The following is a 25,773-nucleotide window of genomic DNA, read 5'->3' as shown; positions in this document are numbered from 1 at the left end:
AAAGCCCTTTCCCGTGCATGGACTCCATTAACCTGACAACTGACTCAAGTGTTTGCTGCTGCAGCTGTAATTATTATGAGGCCATTTCATAGGTGAGGAGACCAGGGCTCAGAGCATTTGACTAACTTGCCCAAGACCACAGAGCTTGGAAGCAGGGCGATTCCCTTAAACCCAAGTCTGACGATTCTAAAACCTGCTTTCTTTTTATCATATCAGGCCCCTTGATCAGCCGACTTGAAGCCTGATGGCATTATGAGATCATGAGGACCTGGGAAAAGGTAAATTACCCTGTCCCTTGTGACCACCTGGGAGTGTCCATGTGTGCAGCCAACTTCAGCTGGGCCTATTCAGTGTCTAAACTGCTGCATAGGACCCAGGGACCCTACCAGCCAGGGCCCTTCTGCCCAGAGGCCCAGGAAGCTCAGAGTCAGCCCTGTGACGCACACATCAGCATCTCTAAAGACAAAGGACTTCATGCTGGAAAAATACGTCCAAATCTCACCCACTCCAAAAGTCAAGTCAGAAGAAGTTAACGTAGCAGAGAGAAACTAGCCCCTCTCTACAAAACAGACCATTGCAAATTAGCTTTACATGGTGAGCCCTGTGAGTGCATTTCAGAGTGAATCGGTTTACACGAAATAAAATTATGCAATTGTTTCTCTTTCAGGGGTGGGGGGCACACCATGCTGGCTTTTGATTTGTCCCTGACTTGTACTGGACTCCGAGCTTCCTAGTCATCTTGGAATCACCTCACCTGAGTCAAGGCCTATACTCAGGGTGAAGCAAGGGTTTTTTGTTGTTGTTGTTTTAATTACTTAGATGAATGAGAAAATAAATAAATACAAATGAGTGCATCAGGGATTAGGTGATAAACGACTGCACAGTGAGTGAGTAAGGGTGGAGGGACATCAGTGAAGGAGTTGGTGAATCAGTGAGGACGTGAACAGGGCATTTCTCTCGAGACCTCTGCTAGGACAACATATCATAGACATGGGAGGGATGCACTTGGATTTTCCCATGGATCATGCTTCCTTATGACGTCTCACCTCAGTGGTGGGGTGTGAGGAGAGTGTGGCCACTTGCTCTGTTTAGCAAGCAAGAAAAGGCTTGAAAACAAAACTTTGCAGAAGAAAAGAGAGACCATGCTAAACTCCTTTACTTTAGTTCCTGTTTAAGAATCAGGGGCTTGGGGCTTCCCTGGTGGCGCAGTGGTTGAGAGTCCGCCTGCCGATGCAGGGGACATGGGTTCGTGCCCCGGTCTGGGAGGATCCCATATGCCGCGGAGCGGCTGGGCCCGTGAGCCATGGCTGCCGGGCCTGTGTGTCCGGAGCCTGTGCTCCGCAACGGGGGAGGCCGCAGCGGTGAGAGACCCGCGTACCGCAGAAAAAAAAAAAAAGAATCAGGGGCTAAGCCTGGTGGGCCAGCTTAGAGGAGCTTTACGTGGAACAGAGAAGATCCACCTTCTGCGCAGGATGTCTAAGCTGTGAGGCTTGCCACTCTGTTGTAAAGGAGGAGATGACACGTGGGACCGGAGGGTCAGGGGGAGAGGGAGGGGCACAGAGACAGGATGAGTCGATTTTCAGGTGGATTTCCTTCTCTCTGCCCTCTCCGGGCTTGGCTGGGTTAGCAGGTTCCCAGGAACCTGGCCCTTTCATACACCTGCACACCATTCTGGAAAGGAGCCACAGAGGAGACAGAACACTGAGAAATCTTAGACACTGAGCACCTTTCCTGGAGGAAATGAGCCTATCTAAAGGGACTATTTAAGCTCTTGGTTTAAACTATGGTTTAAACCAGAGTGAACATTTATTTGATTTTTTTCTTCTATCTACCCAGTGGGTGGCAGCTCTTAAGGGAGATTAAATTAAATAGACAAACTAAAGAAACTACACTTTCCCCACATAAATAAGTCTGTGAGTAAAATTTCCCACCCTGCAAGTGTTTCTCCATCCCATTGTGTCTGGCCCCTCTTAGCTGTGAGCCCAAGACCAAGAATGTGTGTCAAGCCATCTTAGCTGGTAGAAGCTAAGATTGCTGGTTTGTAGTTGAAATAAAATGGCCACATAATTTGTCATCGGCACCAGGACACTTGAGAGTGAAAGGGGGTGCAATTAATAATTATGCTGGGACAAAAGACCTAAACTGGGACTGTCCCAAGTAACCTAGGACACATGTCATTCAACTGTAAAGGAGGTGGTGGGAAACACGGGCTATGCTATCATTCTCTCCCAGGAGCCCAAGTACTTCACAGGCCAAAACTAGTCAAGCTCTGGAAGACACAGCACGAGTGAACTGAAATTCAGACAAAGGAAAATGAGAAATATACACGCACATGCACGTGCATGTGCGCACACGTGTACCGGGTGGTTGGTCTGATGTGGCCCCGATGAAAAAATTAACTAATGAGTCTATGGCTCTTTGTGAATTAGGCTTCCTGCAAGCCAAGGCTCCTCCGCGGATGGTCACCGGAGAGCCAGGCCCAGGATCCTCTCACTCACCTGGTACTGGGGGAAGGTGGAAGGATTCGTGAACACGGGCAGAAGTGGATAGTTCAGGTTGAGCCAGAGCGGCTGGTTCAGGGTCGCTGAGGTCACGGTGGTGGCAAAGCGTGGAGTGAACACATTCCCTGTGTTCTTGAGGTTGTTCTTGTCAGTCCCCGTCACAGGCGGGTTAACTGTAAGTCACAGGAGAGGTAGAGCGTTTCCGTGATTGAGGAAGGGAGAGGCCAGGACCCCCTCCACCCCATGACTGCCTGAGGGGTAAATGTTCTCAGAGGTTAGGTCTTTTAAAAGCTCCCAGAGGGTTCTTCAACTTTTGGATGAATTTCCAACTCTAGGAAAACATTGTTAGTTCACACCTTGCCAATTTGGAAGGGGTGAAAATCCCAGCATGGTCTGGCAGGGAGCATCTGTCTCCGTCATTCACTAGCAAGGAGGCAGTTTAGCAAGAGGACGCAACAAACCAGATTGCTGGGGCTGTATCTCACCGACTTACAAAACTATGTTCTTTCGAGTGCTTTAGAAAAATCCAGTTTGGTATAAACAATTGCTATGCCACTGGAAGTCATTCTTATCAAATTATTAAAGCAACCCCCTGCGGACATGTACTTGGCAACAGCGAGGACCTGGTGCAGGTTGTTGTATATATGTTGGAATCATTTTTTAAAAAATACTTTAAAATATTACATAATTCAGTATGATGGGACCCAAAATTAGTCTGAATGAATGAGATGTGATTGAGTTGTTTTAGGATATGGATCCTGGATTCTTTCCTTGTACAATATGCTCTGTGGGCTTATACAGTCTGAGCTGGGGTGTCAGTTTCCCCTTATTGGCACATTTTTTGGGGAAAGACAGTTAGACTAAAACAGTTGTAGAAGTACAAGGGAGAGAAAGCCGGCACATGAATAATTTCAATGTAGAAATAATCTCAAAGAACGGATTTTTCTTTGGTTTGGGCCACTTGAGGGGATATAAGACATGCTGAGTCAAGGCTATATTCAAACTGACCACCAATAATGCCCATGTGACCCCTGAAAGTCAACTGCATTTCTCTAGCAATAGTATTCCCTGTAGGGGACACGGAAGTCATTTCCCCCATTTTATGGGACTAGGGAAAGACAGTAACTTGCCCATGGATGAGACAGCCCTTTGATGGCAAAGCCACTCCAAGGACATTTGAGGGTTTCTGAAATCCCTTCCTCTACAGATTTCCTCTGAGCAGGGTCAGCTTACGTTTCAGCTCCAGCTCGTCCACCTCCACCTTGCTGCGACGCTTCAGCTGCCTGCTTGGGTTCTTGGTGGCCCCAAGGAGCTCACAGAGCAGGTTCTTCTTGGCCGGCCAGGCAGGCTTCTTGGCTGGCAGGGCCATGGACATAGAGCCCATGGGGTCACTGCCACCCTCCTTACCACAGGTATCCTTCCGTCTCTGGGACCACTGACTGAGAAAGAGGCTCTCTTGACCCTTGGTCAGCTCCTTGGCGCCAGGGTTCCATTCTACAGCAGAAGGGAAACTGAGTCAATGACTCTGGAAGGCCAAGTGCTGGATGCGGGGAGCACTGTCTTGTGGACTAAGTGATGGGTCCTCCAGAGCACATCTGAGGCCCCAACCACTCTGGGCTCTATCTCCCAGCCAAGTTCAATCCAAGTTCAATCCCTGAAGGCTTCACGGACCAATGCCCATTATGGTCTCCCCATCCCACGCACACATGCATGCACTCATCCATTCTTATCTTCTTGCCTTCCATCCACCCACTCATCCTCCCTTCCATCCACCCATTCTTCCTTCCTTCCATAATTCCTTTCTTCCTTCCTTCCTTTCAGACCTCCTTCCTTCCAGTTACCTCCCTTTTCTTATCTTCTTTTCTTTCTTTTCTCCCTTCCTCCCTCCTTCCCTGACTTCCTCCCTTCGTCCTTCATTTCTACCTTTTTTCTTTCCTTTCTTCTTTTTTTTCCCCTCCCTTCCTTCCAACCCTCCATAGGTTGGAATACAAAGGTCCCAGATACAAAGCTGACTTGGACACAGTTCCTGCCTTCAGGGAGCACCTGGCTTATTGGGGGAACACATACTCCTACAGAACACACGTCTGGTCCCTCATCATGGACTCTCCTCTTGCTAAATCGTCATGGCAATTTAGCACTCTCGTCAGCGCCAGGCTCTGACCTGAGTCCTGGGGACACTGCGATGAGTCAGAGCCAGACTTGGCCCTGCAGGAGCTCAAAACAAGGAGGAAGAGAAAGACAGACCCAGAAATAGCTCTGGGACAAGGCAGATGGGAATCATGAGGTAACAGAGGGACACCGTGGGAGAAGAAGGTGGCTAAGACAGCTTCTGTCTGAGAGGACCAGAGGGCTTCCAGAAGGAAGAGGGTCTTCAGCAAGGCCTTACACCAGTGGCTATGGGTGACTGTGGGCAAAGGCACAGAAGCATCGGAGAGACACAGTGAGGCAATGGATGTGGTCAGTGCCAGGCTCAGATCTTTCTCCAAACAGACCGAATGTCCCCCTAGTGCTAGGACACTGTCTGGACCACCATGGGATCCTCTACAGCAGTGGTTTTCATCCATATTTCTTTTTGAGCAATGGAACTCTTTCTTCCAACAAAATTAAGTATGATGGGGGGAAAATACATATATATATATATGTATGTGTGTATGTGTGTATATATATATATAAATGCACATATATAATCTATATACATATATAAATTTTTTAAGGCATTGCTTGGTTGAAGCAGGGAAGAGGGCCTTATCCTCAACATCTTCACACCTTCCCCAACCAGGAGGTCCTGGTCTCCATGGAGCTTGGCTGGGAAATGGCACTGGACACACAGCAGGCACCTCAGATCTTTCTGGTAGTGTCAGGGCCAGAGGACCTGTGCCCAGTATTACCTGTTAGGAGTGGATGTCATCCCACCCACTCTTGGCCCCATTAGCCCACTGGCCTTGGGGCTGAGTCTGGACAGGACAGGGCCTGACCTCCTAGGGCCATCCCAGCAAAGGAAACAGCTGCTCTAGCCTGAGCCAATTTAGGAGAAAATGACATTTTTATCAAACATGTCCCTAGAGTCTCTTCCAAGAGTTTGTCTGGTTGTGAGTGTAGCCCCCAGCCCCCTCCCCAGAGGCCCCGCACCTGCCATCACACACATACACACCCAGCTGCCTGAAACAGGCTTGCTGCTCACTCATCTCCAAAGCTCCCACTTCCAACGTCTGTGTACACAGACCCACACACATTCCTGCCTGTTGTTCCTTTGGCTCACTCACACGCACACACAGCTACACACAGAGAATGGACACACACAAACACATACACACGGTCACAATCAGATGCACCCACCCTGCATTTTCTCTAACAAATACACTCACACCTGCAAAGCTCCCCTTGGCACACCTTTGCCCACACACTTGTACACACAAACACACACAAATGGTGGGAGGGTGGAGGGGACAGGACGGCCTCCAGCCCAGCAGCCTCATCCGACAGAGAGACATCCACGCCTCTCTCCTGCAGAAGGAGGTGGGAGGAACGTCCCCTCCCCCAGGGAGGCCTCCATCCTCTCGCATGTACAGCCCATCGTCCCCAGAGTCCTCGGGCTTCTAGAGGCCTGCCCAAGACCCAGAGAACAGCGTGCTGTCTACGGCCCAGAGTCCTTGGCCTTCCTCCAATGCTCCAGAGCACAGCATGTTCTTTAGGGTGACCGTGTTCCCATTTTCTTAGGAAGATGGATCTGGGCCCTCCCAACACAGACATCTCTCCATTACCCGTCCATGCTCACAGCCTGGGGGGAGTTTTTCTTTTGGTTTTCTCCTAGTGACCGTTGACAGCAGGCAAATGACACTGCCATCAGTCTGCCTTCTTGGACCCATCCAGTCTGAATGGCTGGATCGGAACATGCACAAAATGCAGAATCCTGGGAGTGGGGTGGGGGAAACTTGGGAGGTGGGTGGATTTCCTGGGGAGGATGTGAACTCCTCAATTCAGGAGTGGGAATGCACTTTTCTAAAGCCCTGCAGTACCTGGGAACAAATCCCAGGGCCAGCAGTCTGCATTGCACCTGGAGAGTTTACACATTCACCCTCCTGCCCCACAGAGAGGGGACCAAGCCTCATGGTTGGAACAGGAGCCTCCATGAGAAGCCAATCAAATTTCCCTACTATCCAGCTTAAAGTCCTCACACTGCACTTTCACCCTGGACCCAGCGAGGATAAACGTTTCCTTCAGTGTACTCTGGGTGCCTGTGGATTTAAAAACCCAGTCAGGGGGTTTCCCTGGTGGCGCAGTGGTTGAGAATCCGCCTGCCAATGCAGGAGACACGGGTTCGAGTCCTGGTCCGGGAAGATCCCACGTGCCACAGAGCAACTAAGCCCGTGAGCCAAAACTACTGAGCCTGTGCTCTAGAGCAACAAGAGAAGCCATTGCAATGAGAGGCCTACGCACGGCAACGAAGAGTGGACCCCTCTCTCCGCAACTAGAGAAAGCCCGTGCACAGCAACAAAGACCCAATGCAGCCAAAAATAAATAAATAAAATAAAATTTTAAAACAAACGAACAAACAAACAAAAAGCCCAGTCAGTTACCAAATGGGCCTCTCCCTCTTCCCAAACCACATTGGATTCAGAGCCACTGTATCTGCTTACAAAAGCTGTGCCCTGTATACGGGCATCCAGCAGAGGAGGCCTGTGGGGACTGAAAACAGCCTGTACCGGGGGACTGTGCTCGCCAGTGAGGCCACGCCGTCCTACTTTGCGCAAAGACGTTGCATGTGCCTGATGCAGCCCGGTGAGTTGTTTCTTCCCCTGCGGGCCCATTCCCTAGCCCTGCCCCCAGCCCCACTCACCCATCAATTTGTGCCCCTCCATGGCAGGGTCAGCCTCAGGCTTGGAGCAGATCTTGGAAAACACTGGGAGCTGCTTCCTCTGAGTAGGGAGTTTGGGGGGCTTGTCGAGCTTGTCGGGAGGCACTGGAGGAGGCAGGGAAGGCGGCAGCAGGAATGGGCCCAGCTCCGCGGGCTCCCTGGGTCCAGGGCTACTGAACATGCTGTTCTGCAGGAAGTCCTTGATGACCCTGGTGTCCTCCAACACCATCTTGTTGTCGGGGGCCTTGGACGTTTCCGTGGACTTCAGTGGGAACTGAGCCAGGAACTTGCTGATCTCCGAGTTGGAGGCCCCCAGGCTGTTGCCCCTGTCCTCTGTCCACTTGGCACTCTTGACCTTGGCAGTACGCAGGGTGCCTGTGACCGTAGACATGGCAGAACGGCAGTCCTGCCGGCTGCCGATAACGGACACTGCCACCTTTGGCTCCAGAAGCTTGTTACCGGCAATGATGGAGGCTTCTGGGCATTCACTGCTGCCCACCACCAGCGAAGGCACAAGAAGGCAGGGAGCCAGCTGCCTGGGCCCCTCGAGGGAGCTGCCGGGTGCCTCCAGCTCCCCGGAGCTCTCTGGGACCGGGATGAGGTACTCTTTGGTGAGGCTCAAGAACTCCTGTTCCACCAGCAAGGAGATCTCATCTCTGCCACTGGTGAGTTCCAGAGGCCTGCAAACAGGTCAGAAAGACAGATGGCTTGAGTGCCAGCTCCCTGAGGGTGGCTGTGCAGCAGGGCACAGGCCCCAAGGAAAGGAGATGGAGGAAACATGTCTCCAGCTGTAAGAAACCTATTGCTTTTTAAGAGAGAAAACGGATCATCAGTGGACTCCAAGGGGTTTCTACACCACACCAGTGGGATAGTACGGAGAGCTTGGTTCTGGGAATTGGGATGCCTGGGTCCTCTCCCAATACTACATCTTGCTGAGTGAGCTGAGCCTTAATTTCTGTCCATCTCTCCTTGTTCAGTCATGCTCAGGACCCGAAACAATAAAAGACCAGCAGCAAAGGGGACAGGACTGAGCCGACAGCTCTGAGCGTGGCATCCAGAGTGCTGGGGCTGAGTCTTAGGAGGCCCCCAGATGCACTGTAGGATGGTTGAGTGAGAGAGCGGGACCTCAGGGCCTCACAGCCCGGCTCTGTCACTTCCCAGCTATGTGATCCTTGGCCCCTTGCTCAGCATCTTGGTCTCCTCTCTTGGTGAACAGGAATATCATAGAGACACTTCAGACCATGTCTGGCACAGTAAGGGCAATACAAGTGTCAGCTAGTATGTTGACACTTCTGTCAGCCTGGCTGGGTCCCTGGTCCTGAAATCTGCACAGTGGCTCCATGGATGCCCATGTCCACCTTGGCTGGCATGGCCCTCTGACCAGAGCACAGACTGGGCCCCACTTCCTGGGAGCACCAACAATTTCTTGATCCCTGAACAGATTCACCAGCATCTCCCTGTATCTAAACACAGGCCTCTACCTGCACCTCAGACCCCGGGGGTTCCAGCCTGGACCCTTGACGGCCAGCACCAGCTTGATGGGGCCTGACGGTCCCATGGACTCTAGACTCCTGGTTGCTGGCTCTCTCCAGGTGTGGGAGAGGGTAGCAATCCTGCTGGCCCGGCTTGTGGCCCAGCCTGCCATGCCAGCATCCTTGGCAAGGGGGATGCTTCCTCCCTGGCACCCCCAGGAGGACCATGGTCACCCAGCTTAGAACCATCTGCTATCCCTCCTGGATGGGTCCCCATGAAGGGTGGATGAGGTGGTCTACACAGAGCATTCTGGAAACTGCTCAATGCTCTACCGCTGGTAGAAGGTGGTGAAAATGGCAAAAAAGAGGCAGAGGGAAAAACTAAAGCTCCCTGTGAGAGGAGCTTTGGGGAGGCCCTGCGCACACTCCTGCTCTGACGACCCATTCTGTGGGTGGAGTCAGCCCCTAAAATAATGACTAGGGAATGCACCCAGCAGGGCCGGGCCTTTCTGGTAATGCTCTGTGTATGGGCACACGCACGTGGACACACACACACACATGCAGTGCAGGCACAAAATGACTCAGTCATCACACGTAGAACCAGGGGACAGTCTCCACATCTGACGACCAGCCACTGCCTACTGTGCCGGGCCTGAGCCCCTTAGTTGCTGGGTCCTGATGAAGTCCAGAGGGCCCTGGAAAAGGTTTTGGGTAGCCGCCAGGGCACTTGGGAAGCACAGGGAAGAGTTTAAAACTTGCAAGTTTGTCACTATTCTAACAACCAAGGCAACCAATGCCTCGTGACCACCAGCCCCCCATGTGGTCTCCCCAGGCCTGGAGGCTGAGAGAGGTGCCAGGAAAAGCAGACTCCAGCCAAACAGACCGAGGTCAGAATCGGGCACCTCTGAGTATTTCACATCAAATCCTGGAAACTCAGGGACTCCCCTGTGGTGAGGGTATGACACGTGTGACGTGGGTAAGACACTACAAGTGCCCAGACGCTGGGTGGGATGAGAACTTGGTGCAGTAACCCCTGTGCGGGCTCAGCGTGGACACGCACCAAGGAAGCCCTGGGCACACGGCGGCTGTGAGCGGGAGCGTGGGAGCAGGCTGGCCCTGGAAGCTCCCGGAGGCCATCAAAGCCGTGTATGAGGCAGGGCAGTCCACTCCGTCCTCGCCCTCTTTCCCTGCCCTCTCTCCGATTCCCAGCCTTTCTTCCTTCTCACTCTAGACTCGGTGTATAAACTGGCCCCCCTCTCCTGCCGTGTCCCTGGGAACACCTGGAATAAAGAGACTGCCAATCAATCCATGGCCCCGAGTTATTGATCCCCTGTCTTCCTCTTCATCATCACCCTCAAAGGGAACAGGGGAGTCTCGAGTCACAGAAACCAGATAATTGAGGGACCAGTTTTTGTCTCTCCCGTGCCTGCCCCAAAACTGGCAAAGCAAGTTATGGACCAACAGATCTTCTAAATTGGAAAGACTCACCACAATCACGTTATGTATTTTTTGGGTTTTTTTGGCCATGCTGTGCCAGGCTTGCGGGATCTTAGTTCCCTGACCAGGGATCGAACCCGGGTGCTCGGCAGTGAAAGTGCACAGTCCTAACCGCTGGACAGCCAGGTAATTCCTCGACTATGTTAATTTTTAAAAATTGGGATAATGGTATTGTACTTATACTTAACAACAAAAAGGGTCCTTATCTCTTATAGATACATACTAAAGTATTTACAGATAACATTATGTCTGGGATTGGCTTTAAACTTAATCTAGCAAGGGGAGGGAAAAGATGGGGGCGGAGGGGAATAGATAAAATAAGATTGGCCCTATGTTGATCATGGCTAAGGCTGGGTGAGGGGTACATGGGTTCATCACATACTAGTTGTTCTATTTTTGTCTGTGTTTGGTTTCTCATTTTTGTTTTCTAAAATAAAATTCTTCTATAATAGACGTACACACAAAAGTCTCACCACTGAATCCTTTAAAGTATCAGCTCCAAGGAGAAGTCAAAGCAGCTTCTAAAAGACCCACAGAGCCCGAGGTCCCGGTACCAAAATCCGTCCCACAGGCAGTCCCTTCTCTGCACCTGAGAGGATACTCCCACCCCTCCCCCACCCAGGAGCCAGGCTGGCAGAGAGGACCCAGCAGGGGCTGAGTGTGAACCCCTGTTCATATTCCCCAGTCATTCTCCTCTGGACACATCATGGGGGTCAATGGGCCTCTTAGGAAGCTGGCATTCCCAGAAGGGGCAGGGCAGTGCCAAGAACAGAGGGGCCCACCCTGGCTGTGGGTCCCCCATGTGTCCCTGAAAGGCTGGCCCAGAGCACCCAGCCCTCCCTGAGACAGCCCCTACAAACTCCTATTTCCTTTGCATCTGCCATGAATCCACTACAGGCCAGACTGGAAGCCAGGCATCCATATATATGCTTGCATTTAACCCTCTCCACGTCCCTGGGCAATATTTATTTATTTATTTATTTATTTATTTTATTTTTTGCTTTATAACAAATTTAATCAGTTATACATATACATATGTTCCCATATCCCCTCCCTTTTGCGTCTCCCTCCCACCCTCCCTATCCCACCCCTCCAGGCGGTCACAAAGCACCGAGCTGATCTCCCTGTGCTATGCGGCTGCTTCCCACTAGCTATCTACCTTACGTTTGGTAGTGTATATATGTCCATGCCGCTCTTTCACTTTGTCACAGCTTACCCTTCCCCCTCCCCATATCCTCAAGTCCATTCTCTAGTAGGTCTGTGTGCTGACACATATATATGGAATTTAAGAAAAAAAATGTCATGAAGAACATAGGGGTAAGACAGGAATAAAGACACAGTCCCTGGGCAATAGACAATATCATTCTCACTTTACAGATGGGAAAAGTGAGCCTGAAAGAGGCGAAGGACCTTGTCGTTGAGAAAGTGAAGAGACTGGTGTGAGGATGCTGCCGGGTCCGGCTGACTTCCTGACCTCCTCCTACCCCAACCTGGCTTCTTTTCCAGGTATAGTTCTCCAGCGACGCCCACCGGCCCCTCCTCCGTGGCTGGGCTTTGTTCCCCAATCTGAATGCAATCAGGGATATTGCTAGGATCATCCCATCACTCCAGCCTGTGGAGGGTCATCACAGTGAATACTGAGCCTGTCATCCGTGGCATTAGCTGTCCCTGACAGCTCTGTGTCAGCTGCATGTCTCATGAGCACGCCTTCTGGGTCCCCCACCAATTTATGGATAGAAATGTTGAAGGGGAAAGAGTCCAGGGCTGAGCCTTAGGGACATTGCTGGAAACCCTCCCCCCCAGTCTGACAGTAATCCTGGATCAACACTTTGGGGGAATAAATCAATCCAGTCACTATCATCCCATCTCCACTTCTCCAAGACAGCCTTTATCAAATACCTTGCTGCAATCAAGATTCAGCACACAATTACAAGTCTCTGAGCAAGGGTCTCCCCTACCTGCCCTCTCCACCCCCAAGAAAACAAGATTCGTTTGCTCTTTTCTGTTCTAGAAAACTGCATGCCTGCAGAGCTAAGACATTCTTAGAATTTAGATCAAACCATTCCCCCACTTAAACCCTTATGTGAATTCTCACTACACATAGACTAAAAATCCAAACTCCTTTCTGACCCCCCAGGGCACCCCACAAAGTGGCCCTGTTACCCCCTCCTGCTTTGACTCCTCTTCTTCCAGCCACTCTGGTCTTATAAATATGCCTTGGCATGTCAAGTTCATTCCAACCCCAGGGCCTTTGCACCTCCTTTGGATGCTAGATCATCCCTTGACTGACTCTTACTAGGCACTCTACGCTCCATCAATCTGTTTATTTACTTCCTAGTGTTTATCACCATCATATAGTACTTTTTTATGTCTTTACTTGCTACAACAACTCATCCTCCCTGAGGGCAGGGACTGTATCTTGTTCACCATGGAGGCCTCAGGACCTCGAGCAGTGCCGGGCACATACCTCCAGCTCAGTAAGGATTTGTTGAATAAATGAATAAACTGGCTCACGAACTTGTCTTTACCCTTGTCCATTTCTTTCTTTTTTTTTTTTTTTGGCGGTAGCGGGCCTCTCACTGTTGTGGCCTCTCCCGTTGCGGAGCACAGGCTCCGGACGCGCAGGCTCAGCGGCCGTGGCTCACGGGCCCAGCTGCCCCACGGCATGTGGGATCTTCCCGGACCGGGCCACGAACCCGTGTCCATCAGCAGGTGGACTCTCAACCACTGCACCACCAGGGAAGCCCCCTTGTCCATTTCTTGAAACTCTTGAAATCAGGCGTTGTGCTGCCAAAGACTGCCCAACTCCTTCAATGGTTGCAACCTGCCTGCATTTGATTCTATTTATGGCCTTCCATCTCATGTCCCACCTTGGGCCTGGCACCCCTGTGAGCTGACCGGATGACACTGACTAGCCTGCTTGGCAAGGTCCTAAGAACTCTCCACCCCTGTAAGTCAGTCCCACGGCAGAACCCACACAGACCCTGCCCAACTCTTAGCAGCCACTTTGGGGCTCACAGATTTTTCCCTCTCCCAACAACTTTGCAGGGTTCCACATCGAGCCTGCCCGCCTGCATTTCCTGGTATCTATCTTTTTTCCTCTCTTCTTAAGAAGTTTTGCCGATGCTGGCACCTCTCCCGTGCTATTTGCTTTCTGCTTTGAGTTGGTAAAAAGCGTAAAATCTGCCACAGACTCTATCACAGTGAATCATTCAGGGCCGTTAACCCAACTCCCGGGCGCTGACAAGGGAAGCTAGTCAGAATTGGTGCTGGGGCTCCAGCTGCTGCCACTACCTCTGCTTTGCTCACCTCCAGAAATGATAGGTGTCTGATGGCGACTCTGTACACGGGCACCACACATCATTTCTGCATTTGCAGTGTATAAAGTCGTATCAAAATAAAGGCTATTGACTGGCTGGCACCCCTTCCCAGAATAATGACTAAGCAAGCACGCTGTTAGCTCCCCGACAGCAGTTCTGTGTTCACGATAACACAGAGCAAAGATGAAAACTGCTATTCATCTGAGCCAAACAACAGAAAAACGCAAGCAGAGAATTGTTAGTGCTGGAAGAGGACACCAAAACAACTATTTTCTTCCCACTACGGCATTTCAGATTGATGACAAACACGGTACCCAGGCCCGGTGCCCAGGCAACATGGTTGCTTGAAGATCGAAGCAAGGGAAGGGCTCTGGCTCCATCGGGAGACTGGCCTCCTCGCTGGGGCTGAGGCTGACTTCAAGTGTCTGTGTGGGTGGGGCAGCACAGCAGAGCCGCTAAAAAGCTCAGAGCCTGGAAGGAGGCAGAAACTGGATTCAAATTCCCACTGCTTAAAGGAGGCCAGCCCTCAAGCAAGCTGTCTAATATGTCTAAACCTCAGGTTCTAGTTCACAAAATCGGAAGGATGAGCATCTACAGAGAATGAACTAACCAGCCAGGCACTGTGCAAAATGCTCCCCACGCAAAACTCTCATTTTAATTCCCACAGCAGCCCCAGTGGGGTGGTGTGAGGACCGATTACAGTTTTGACCCTATGGTAGTTCCCAACCACCTTGGTTCAGTAACAAAACAGAGATTTGGAAAGTGCTTGGGCATTAGGGCTTAACCTCTTGTTTCCTTGGGACTCAGCAACCTCCACATGGACGAACCCAGGAAAGCCTGCTGGAGGATAACACATCCTGTGGAGAAAAACCTCGAGGTCCTCAGCTGACTAGCCAGACCTGGGTTACTACAGACACTGCAGATGTGTGGGTGGGCACGAGGCACGTCCCGCCAAGCCCACCCAAGCCTTTCCCAGAAGAACCACCCAGCGGAACCCAGCCCAGACTGCTCAGCTATGGAAATGGGAGCTACGTAGGAAGCTGTGGTGCTGAGCTGCTAAACTTCGATGTGGTTTGTTACACAGTTGGCCCTTCGTATTCACAGGTTCGACACTGGTGGCTTCAACCGACCATGGATGGAAAATACTGGGAAAAAAATTCCGGAAAGTTCCAGAAAGCAAAACTTGAATTTGCTGCACACTGGCAACTACTTACATAGCATTTACATTGTATTGTACAACTCTTTACATAGCATTTACATTGTATGAACTATTATAAGTAATCAGGAGATGATTTAAAGTATACGGGAGGATGTGTGTAGGTTATATGCAAATACGACGCATATATATGTAAGGGACTTGAGCATCCGCAGATTTTGATATCCATGGACATTCTGAAACCAATCCCCTGTAGATACCAAGGGACTACTGTTTATCAAAAGCTAACGGGCACAGAGAGATACAGTTATCGCAGTTTTTAAATGAAGAAGCTAAAGTCACTATCCCCTGATTGGCCCCCATCTTCACTTGACCAAGGCTGGTGGACATTTCTGGGTCTTCCTGTCTGCTTGGGGAACAGGGACACATCTTCAATGCCCCTGGAGTATATGTCTCAGCATCCAGGATTGTCCCTGCCCAATGTGGAGGGAAGGGACACAGCCACCTCTGTCAAAGACCTCTGTCTTCATCTTTCCTCTCCTCCAGAGCTAGGATTCACTGAACTGCCCTGGGTACACACACCATACCATGCACACACATACACACCAACTTATGTGTGCACACACAGCAGTCACGTACATGCACATGCACATATGCCAATCCATATGTGCACACACACACCCATACCACAGCTGTGCACACATATACACTAACACATCTGCATACACACACAAAGCACAGCCATGTACACACACACACCAATGCACATACACACAGCCAGGCACACAGCTGTGCTACAACCACACATACCTGTGTGCACACACACAAAACCACGCACACACCACAGCCATGCACACACACACACACATGCTACAACCATGCCCACACACATACCACAGATGTGCACACACCCACACACACAAACACACCACAGCCATGCCCACACACCTCACAACCGTGCACATACACCCAGGCACACATGCACACACCACTGCCATAGCTTTGTAGAAACCCAGCAGGAAGAAAGAAAGGGGGAAGGAGGGCAGATTCCCCTATCTCACAGCCTGAGGGGACTGGGCCGACTGTTTTCAGTCTGGGGGGCGGCGGGGGAGGAAGGGGGCAGTTGAGAGAAACTGCAGATTCCGTCGCCATCCCAGGGCCTGTGCACCTGTGTCCCAAAGGTACCTGGAAAGCCACTGAGTTCCACCTGCCGGCCCTTCTCTGGTGGGGGTGGGGTGGGCAGCGGGCCGTCAGAAAACTGTGATTCCCACCCCGTCCCTCTGCTCCCCAGGCTTCGTGAGGATTAAGTGAGATGATGAATGTGAAAGCGCTTGGTAAACTGTAACGGGCGCTATGCAAATGTTAGCGGCTCTGACGGAGAGATGTGCGGTGCCCAGAGGCCCGCTGACCCTTCGCAGCCCAGGGCTCGGCCGGCTGGGGGTGGGAAGCCGGGAAGTGGCTGAAACTGCAGTCACCTGCACCGTGGGGATGCTGACATCGCCCGGGGTTAAGGGAGACGACACTGTGAAATCCCTCAGCTGCCCGAATGCCACGCCTGGGCTAGATGTTCATCTCATTTCTTAGCAAAGGCCTTCACACAGAGTAGAGGCCATTTTTACAATGTCCCTGGCATCCTCTTAGAGCACAAAAACAGTCAATCTCCTTCCTTCATGCTTTTTTTGGGACACCTCTTTCACAAAGCGGTGTCCCTTTGAAGCCTAAGGTTCCATCATCTTTCACCCCCTAAGTATCAGAGAACTTCCTACAAATATGCACAGGAATCCCCTGTGGTGCTTGTTTCAAATGCAGATTTCCTGGGCACTCCTGGGGAAATGGCAGTTCAGTTGGTCAAAAAGGGGGCCCAGGCATCTGCATTCTGAGCCAGGCTCCCTCCTCCACCCTCTGCCCCAAGGCCTGCAGTTCTGGTACAAATGAGGCACTTGAGGACACACATCCAGGTGTGAATTTCCCTTCAGACACTTCAGCTCCCCTCCCCACCCCGGCCTGTCCCTCAGGGCAGGTGGGACAGTCTTCTAAGACAGATTGGCAGGTGGAAGTGAGACCTTCCACTCTTCTCCCTCCATGACCCTCCATCTGTCTGGAGGGGAGAGAAAGGAGTACACAGAGGCGGGCAGGCGTTGAGCCTCAGACTGGAAGGGCTGGGGGATGAAGGATTCAGTGAGCTGGGGAATGAGACAAGAAATACTGGGGAATAAATACAGCAATAAAGGAGCTTCGGCTGGGAGCTACAGAGTGATTCTTATTGTTCAAATTATCTTTAAAACTTTTCATTTGAATCTGTTTAATAAGAGGAGGCTTACCCTAAGGAAGAGGTATTTTTTAAATGTGACTTGGGAGCTGAATTGGAAAGAACGTTGCAACAAAGATATTAAAAAGGGGATTAAACCAAACCACTGGTGGCCCATCTCTGCAGGCTCCCACAACCTGCGACACGACTCCCAAAACCATAAAATTAAATTAAAAAGGGGGACACGGGACATGGGATGTTAATCATGATTCATCTTCCCTTCACTGCTCATGGCTCCCGGTATTAGCGAAAGGAGGAAGGGCTATTCTGAATGGCTCCTGGGGTAGGGAAAGAGCTCTGGTCTTAAAGCTTCACCAGGTCCCTATCCTTGTTCGGCCTCCTCCAAGCTGGATGACTCTGGGCAAGTTGCCTAACTTCTCTGAGCCCCAGCTTTCTCATCTGTAAAGTGGGAATAATATTGACCATCAACTGGGAAGGGTTGTTAAGACAATGTGATACAGAGAAAATTGAAATACAGAGCCTGGCACATATTAGGTGCTCAAGAAAATGTCAGTTCCCTTCTTAAGCTTAAGGCAGAAGGAGGAAAAGACCTTGCAATGTCTTGGCTTCCTGATATCCCGTCCCTACATCACTCAATGCCTCCTCTGATGATTGTGACCTCTGGTTTGGATCCTGGCAACCTCTGGGCCCCACTCTCCTTGAAGTGGCATTTTTATGGTTCATCCATCATTCACTTACTCATTCATTCATACACATTGCATTGCCACTGAGTGCCAGGCACTCGGCTGGGCACCGGGGTGACAATGATGAGTAAGACATGGTCCTTGCCCTTAAGAAGCCGTGGTCAGGTGGGGGAAGAAAGACTGTTGCCACCGGCAGCATACAATACATGCCAGATGACCACCTCATCAGAAACCCTATGCCAGAATGGCGTTGACACATCCCACTGGGACTTTGTGTCCTCCCCTCTGGCCAACGGTCAACAAAAGAGCTGGTTATAAACTGACTCTTCCATTCTATTACCCACTTATAAAGACCCCTACCATTGGGTCCTCAGAGCTAAGGAAGGATTTCTCTCTCCTGATGACCTCTCCTGCTTTCTCTTCTTAGATGATATGAGTTATAGAAACTAACTGGTATATTCCCACTTTTTGCCCCAGCTGCCAAGAGTCTCAAAGCAACATGCTGGCCTCCACTGAATACTTTTCCTTAGCTTAGCTTTTCTGGTATATAAGTCTCCTCTCCCCATACCATTCTTGATTACTTAACCCTTGTCATTTTGTCCTTGATGGTAATGATAATAGGGGGATGATGAAGATGATGAACTTGAAGTCCTTATTTTCTGCCAGGTGCTGTATGAACTTTGCACACATTCTTTCATTAACCTCCACAATAGTCCTTCAGGGTGGTCACTATGACTTTTTCCATCTTTTGGATGAGGAGAATGGGGCACAGAAAGTTTGAGCAACTTGGTGACAGCTAGGAAGTATACTGGGATACTCCTTATTTTATTGTTATCTGAGCCACCTTTAAGCTCTTAGGAAAGAGAGGGGATATAATTGTTTGTTTAAATTTTAAAAAAAGGAACATGGAAGAGGGAGGAAGGAGAAATGTTAAATGGGGTGAGCAGTGAAAAATTTACAGAATGATACACTAATTCCAGGTCTTTAAGGTTTCAGTAGACAGAGAGAGATGGAAGAAAGGCATTCCTGGTAGTGAAATAACCTGAGCAAAGGTAAGGGAATGTGCACCTGCTTGTGGCAGAGACTCTGGAGAAAAGCAGCCAGGTGTTCACCTAGAGATGTAGGTAGGGCCAACTGCAGAGACTCTTTCAAGACCAGGTCAGGGGGTTCAGAAGACAATGAGGAAGCCATGGAAGATGCCTGAGCAGTACTGTTGATGTGCTTCAGGAAGATGAAGCTGGTAAAGGGCAAAGGACATCCAAGAGGGAAAGGAACCAGGCACAGTAAGATGAGACGATCTGAAAATGGCAGAAGAGAGAACTGCAGGGAAGCAAGGAAACAAAAACCATCATGAAGGCAACTGACAGACGTGTAAGGAGACTGGAGGAGAGAAGGGTCAAGGGCCTTGAACCTCTATCTGCAGCACTATTTATGCACTAATTCACTTGACAACCGGGATGGAGGATGCATTGATGTCAATGTGATTGGGGTCATAGTAGTTGCTGAGACCCAGCCCTGGGAAGCTTAAGGGAAGGGGACACTTAAGTGTCCATGAGAGAAGGATTCCAACCTGGGGCCTGGGGTTTTCTGACATTCTAAAATGTCAAGGGATGTGAGGATGTGTTTCAGGCAAAAGGGTGTATGGCAGCTTCCCTCAGATTCTCAAAGAGGGGTTTGACCCCTCCAAGGGGAGAAAATGCTAGCCTGGAGTGAGCATTAGACTCCAAGGGTCTCCAGAACTGGCTTCTGCTCTAGGGCATCAGTCCGAGTTTCCACGTGTGAGTCTTGCCTCATCACTCCCATCACTCGGTTTCAAGTTTTATAAAAAATAAATTTTTTAATAAATAAAAGTGGGGATGTAGTCCAAGCAACTTTTCCAGAAAAGCAGGATTCATCCCATTTTTCCTGAGCTGGGTCTTGAGAAGAAAGCCTCCAGAAAGAGTCCTGTAAGCACAGGGAAGGACGGGAAGCTCCCTGGGATGATGGGAAATTGCATGGGGGTGGATGAGAGCGGAAAGGTGGCTCTCTTACTGTTTTAATAACTGTAGCAACAAAGGACTGGTTTGTTGGGAGAACCGTTCAAACAAGGCAGCACGTTGGGTTCCAAGTCCCAGTGGCTCTCCTGTCTGGAGGACTGGCCGATGGGTGCAAACAGTGAAAATTTACTGGAGCAAGTGCAAAACAGCCTTCTTCCTTCATGCGACAGATAATACCTCAGAAGGCTGCCAGTCAGGAAATCATTTCTGTTTTTTAAATGCTTAAATAGATTTCCTTTCTTTCTGTAGACTTATCCTCCTACTTGGGTCTGGCTCAGGATGACCTTCCAGCTCGCCTCCCCCAGCCTCCTCCAGAAAGCCTTCCCTGAGCTCCAAGCCCAGGCCATGTGTCCCCTCGGTGTGCTCCCACAGCACTGGCACTTCATCCTGACCTTTATCCTGATATGTGTGATCTGCCCTCCTCAAGACACTGAAGGTCCAGGTAGGAGCTCAGAGACTGTCCCCATCTTTTTCACCACTGTATTGCTTTCACACTTTGTCAGGCATGCACAATAAATATTTGTTGAACATCATTGCTGTCACATGGACCTGTGTCTGTCCCACCCACTAGACTGGTAGCTCTCAGAGAGATGGGCTTCTGTCCTACTTAACTCTGTATCCCTGGGACCCAGCACAGGGCCTGCCACCCAGAAGGCAACTGTGAATGTTTGTTGAATGAATCCATAAATGAGGGAATGAACAAATGCCATTTCACAGTCAGGGCAATGGAGTCAACAGCAAATCCAAAACCCCCATTCTAAGGCTGTGAAGTTTTAGCAACAGGGGGATTGAATGAATAGGTAACCCTAGAATATGAGTCAGTAAGTGGCTTTCCACAATTCTCTCAGCCCCAATTTAAGACTAATTAAAAGATAACTGAACAAGAGTCTGGAGTTTAATTGACACTAGACAGAACTACTGATTTCTCTCCCATAGCCCATTTCTCCCCATTTCTTCCCCACCTCAACAAATGCACCACCGTCCAACCAGTGCTCAAGCCCAAAACCTCAATTCAGCTGTGATGTCACTATCTGTGTGCCCCAAACCATCTGCAGGTTCTTTTGACTCTTCTCAAAATACACGCTGAATCCCCCACTTTTTCCATTTTCACTGCAATCACTCTGGTCTAGCCACCATCACCATCGTGCTCATCTGGACTATTGTAGCATCTTCCCAGAGGTCTCCCAACTTGGTCTCTCACCTGTCTAACAAACCATCTCCACACAGCAGCTGGAGACATCTTTAAAAACCAGTGAATGTTGGCCTTCCCTGGCGGTGCAGTGGTTGAGAGTCCGCCTGCCAATGCAGGGGACATGGGTTTGTGCCCCGGTCCGGGAGGATCCCACATGCCGCGGAGCGGCTGGGCCCGTGAGCCATGGCCACTGAGCCTGCGCGTCCGGAGCCTGTGCTCCGCAACGGGAGAGGCCACAACAGTGAGAGGTCTGCGTACCGCAAAAAAAAAAAAAAAAACAAACTAGTGAATGTGATCGTGTTACACCCCCTTCCTAAAAACCTCCAAAGGTCTCCCATAACATGGAGAATCAAATGTGAACTGCCTACTGTGGTCCTCCAGGCCTTCTGAGACCTTGCCTGACTGTCTCTGGTATCATCCTGTGCCACGTCGCATCACTCACCACACCCCAGCCACGTTGTCCCTCTCCAAGCCCACTCACATCTCAGAGTCACTGTGGTTTCTCTCCTTTCTGCCTGGACATCCTTCCTTAGATCTTCACCTGACTGGCTCTTTCTTGGTGTCCAGGTCTCAGCTCAAATGACCGCCTCTACTCAGAGAGTCCTTCCCTGACCACCCAGTCTAAAGGAGGTCCCCCTAGTACTTTAGTCAGTTTTATTTCCATCAGAGCACTCTCTGCTAGCTGAAATTATTTGGTTTATTTTTATGTGTTTATTATTGGTTTCTTCCAACTAGAATACCAGTTCTTTTCCCATTCTAAAGTGATCATACTCTTTTATTTACTTATTTTCTGTTTCTCTCCCCTACTTGAATGTAAGCTCTAGGAAGGCAGGATCTCATCTGGCTTACAGCTCTATTCCACTAGCTCTTAGCACAGAGCCAGGCACATAGTAGATGCTTAATAAATACTTGTTGAATGAATAACTGAATGAATGAATGAATGAATGAACTCAAAATGTGTCTATAGGCTGAAGTTGGCTTGTGGAGAAAAGTGAATGCGGTGTTAATTGCCATTAACAGGAATACAGAATATAGATCGGGAGAATCCAGTCTGCTTGGATTGGATCATACCTGGATTACTGTACTTGGTTCTGGTTGCTGCACTGTCCCAGGGACCAGCAGTGTGGGCAAGATACTGACCAAGTTGGTACATGAAGGGAAACTTAGAAAAACAGAGATACTCAGCTTGTGAAAACAAGAAATCCTAGGAGAAGTGTTGTTGCCATCTTTTAATATCTAAAGGGTTATTGAGAGGAAAGTGGGGATAGATTTGGTTTGGAGCCCTAAGGGCAGAATCCAGATCAATGGGTATTAGTTTGATAGAGACAGATTTCAGCAAGGAAGAAAATGTTTTTTTGACAGTCAGTGTTCATAGCAAAGGAAGGAGCTACCTTAGGAAGTAGCGAGCTCTGCATCTAAGAAAGTGTACAAGTGGATAACCACTTGGCAAGGATGTCGAGGAAGGGATTCAAGCAACAGAAGATAGCCTTCAAGATCCCTTTCAAACTTGAAATGTCTGGGTTTCTATGATATATGGGGACAAAGTAAAAAAAAAAATCTGGCTAACAAGAGTTCTAGAGCTTACTTATCTACCTTCCCTGATAGCAGTCAGCATCTCCAAAACCCAAACTGGGTTTACAAAATTAAACAGTAGGCAGGTTAGCTGAGAGGTTATCTTGTGGGCCTGAAGCCATCCCACAAATATGCTGGACAGCTCCCTGGATTTGAAATCTGTTATCTATGTGTGATCACTCAGAACATGGGACTGCCGAATATTTTGACTCTCCAAAAAGATGCCTTAATTTCTAGGAGAAGGCAGCTAACTCTATCACGTAGTGGCTAAGATGGTCCTGGGTTTCTTTCCTGAAACTCCACCACTTCTTAACTGTAGGACCTCGGACAAAGAAATGAACCCCACCAAACCTATTACCTCATCTGTAAAAAGGATCTGACTGAAAAATAGGGGAGGGAGGAATCGAAACAAGAATGGCCCAAAGTTAATAATTAATGAAACTGATTGACAGACATTCATTATACTATTTTATGTGTTTGAACATTTGCATAACAAGCAGTAAAAAGAGGGGGAGTTTAAAATAGTACCCACTTCATGTAATAATTGTAGGGCTTAAGGAAATCATCATCATCTTTATTACAAGGAATTTTTACAAATCCTAGTTATTACCGGGAATGTTTAAATATCCCATTTAATCGTCCCAACAACCCGATGAAATGCATAGTAATCATCTCCACTTGGCAGATGAGGAAACTAAAGCTCACATAAATTAAACAAATCCCACAGCTGGCACAGGGCTGAAATGCGATCTGCAACCAGAGTTATGATTCCACCATTGCAGCTGCCTTTATTTCAAGAACAGCTCACTGTGCTCTACTTGGTTGATATCTACACAATTATGATATCATTTATTCATCTAAGGCAATGGTTTCCTACCTCTTTTCTCATAGCAGAACCCTTTTTTCAAATGCAGCCTTTACTCAGAACTTCAGTAAGTAAAAACCCATAAAAGCCGAACAGCTCTGGCTGATGTGGGGATCGGTACCCAGCAACCAGGACACTTGACTCCAGGTTGCCCCTGAAGCACCCTAAGATCTATGAGCATAATGTGAAAACCCCAGATTGAAGGCAACAAAAACAGCAACCAAAACCCCTGAACCCTGAGAATTGCATTTAGGGACAGCCTCACTGGAATAATGTAGCTTTCAGTTTCCTGTCCCCATTATATTTGATCCTCATTATCAACTCTGAGATGGACAAGGCAGGGCATATCATCCTCCATTTGCAGATGAGAAAATTAAGGCCAAATGGAGTTAAGCGACTGGCCAAAGGTGTTCCAGTTCAGTTTTCGGCCAAGTGCAGACTGGAAATAGAGTCTGTTTCCATTAACTCCGTGTGACCTGGCAGAGAGGGTGCAATCTACTGGAAATTGCCACTGACCCTTGGTCCACAAAGTGGCCAATCAGCTCCTTGGCCACTGAGAGCTGAGCAGAGCCCCACAGGCCCCCACTAAGGCCCTGTCCCAGAGCAGATGGCAGTGGGCAGGGGAGAGGGTCTCAGTGCCACTGGAGGGCAGGACAGCAGGATTTTGGCTGTAGACAGGCCATTCCCATCCCAGCTGTGCACTGCTGAGCAGGGGGCAGGGGAGGCAATAACAGCCAAAGTGCCTTTCGCCTTCATGTGTAGCAAGTAAATAAGCCCAAAAAGGGTCAGCATGGAGTGCAGAACTGGGGAGCAGTTACGCTGTGCCTTTCTTAGCTCTTGTGTAGAAATCCCTGAAACCAGACTCAGCCCATAATTGCCTGCAGGGTTCCCCTACTCCAGAGCATCTCTGAGCTGAGCTGGAGCATGCGTTGGAAGAGGTAACACTTAATTATCACTTAGTCTTTAATTAGCGCTTAATTATTAACACTTAATCCATCTGTAAAATGGGGATGCGAATACCTGCCTCATAGGGACTCTGGGAGGATTAATTAATGTTTGCAGCCCACTTTGAAGACGGAAAGCAGTAAACAAGTGCTCAATGGTGGCATTAATAACTCGCCGGATTTACTCGCTTTTTCTAACGAGGTCCTTTCTTCTTCTCTGTTCCTCCCTCTCCTTTCTAATATCCGTCCCCCAAAACATCTACCCAACTTTGCCCTGGTGGAGAAACTTTTAGCTCTGTGTTTCCCAGACACAGGATTTCCCATCCAGGAAATGGGCTATTTACAGCCATCTTCCTGTGCTTTAATTTTCTGTTATGTCCTCTGAATATGTCAGTGCCTTCCCAGTAAATATTTTGATGTGCGCTCTCGCAGCGGCTTCTATGGAGGCTGAATGGGACAGCTGCTCCCTGTATTAGGGAATTCCAGATGTGGTTTAAAATCATCAGACTCATCTGTGCCAATGCCTAGCCTTTGAGGGCGGCAGGGGAGAAGGATCTTCTAGTTGCCTCTGGGGAAAGCCACGGACTTCTAGCCTTCAGCCCCGGCTAGGGTGGTTTTTCAAGGTCCTCAGATCTACCTTGGAGTTGCCAATGCCTTTAGACAAGAAATGTCCCCTGAGTGGGCTGGTACAGAGGCAGCAGAAATACAGCCCTGGTCTGGCCCTTCACTCAGGTAACTTCAGCATCCCAATCAACGCTCCTATTGGACAGAGGACCATGGTGGGTGGAGGAAAAGTACACAGCCTTCAGGGTTTAACCAGACTGAACAACAGGTCAAAACACTCCCCCAGAGGGTTAGACCTCATCTTCTCCCTCCTCCCTTGGGTCACGTAAGGGGACACTCACTTTTCTTGGAAGCTGAGGCCATTGTCTCTTGGGGTGCCAGCCATGGGGGCAGAGAGCTGCTCCTTGGAGGTCCTGGGCTGCAAGGCCTCGGGCAGGCCCTGAACTCTCTTCCAGATTTCATGGCAAGTCTTGTCTAAGCTGTCTTGGGGTGTGTCCTGGTGGATCCAGATGTACCTGGGGAACGGGCCCAGGGCGGAGGGGCACTTGGCCACCAGGGCTGAGGACAAAGCCTGCCCATTCCCACTGGCCATACTCTTCCTCTCTTTTCGGAAGCCCCTTTGTCCACCCAGGGCTCGAAGACAGGGGGACTGTCCACCACCTCCCCTCCTTCACCAGAAAGGGAGGTGAGGATGGGGCAGGAGGTCAGTTCTGTCCAGCTGTTGGTCCAGCAGGTGACTATGTCCAGAGGCCTTCGATTTGTGTGTAAGTGATGGATGGAGGACAGCTTTCTTTTGGGGAGGGGGTACTTATTTTGATTTGTTTTTATTTGCTCTTTCTTGACTTCT

At 49.6% G+C, this 25,773-nt stretch overlaps 1 protein-coding gene across 1 annotated transcript in view; it reads right to left on the bottom strand.

The window, feature by feature from the left end:
* C2H1orf94 (chromosome 2 C1orf94 homolog) overlaps positions 1–25,587 on the bottom strand; it is a 37,045-nt gene extending 11,458 nt beyond the window's left edge. Inside the window, exons 1-4 of the mRNA XM_060081996.1 lie at positions 25,268–25,587; positions 7,339–8,036; positions 3,735–3,995; positions 2,499–2,674 (exon numbers count right to left, since the gene is read on the bottom strand). Coding sequence (XP_059937979.1) covers positions 2,499–2,674; positions 3,735–3,995; positions 7,339–8,036; positions 25,268–25,518 — 1,386 coding nt within the window. The 5' untranslated portion in view covers positions 25,519–25,587. The remainder of the gene's footprint in view (positions 1–2,498; positions 2,675–3,734; positions 3,996–7,338; positions 8,037–25,267) is intronic.
* Between the last annotated feature and the right edge of the window lie 186 nt (positions 25,588–25,773).

This window comes from Mesoplodon densirostris, chromosome 2 (assembly GCF_025265405.1).
Source record: "Mesoplodon densirostris isolate mMesDen1 chromosome 2, mMesDen1 primary haplotype, whole genome shotgun sequence".
Taxonomy (NCBI): domain Eukaryota; kingdom Metazoa; phylum Chordata; class Mammalia; order Artiodactyla; family Ziphiidae; genus Mesoplodon; species Mesoplodon densirostris.
This window is presented reverse-complemented; position numbering and strand designations above follow the sequence as displayed.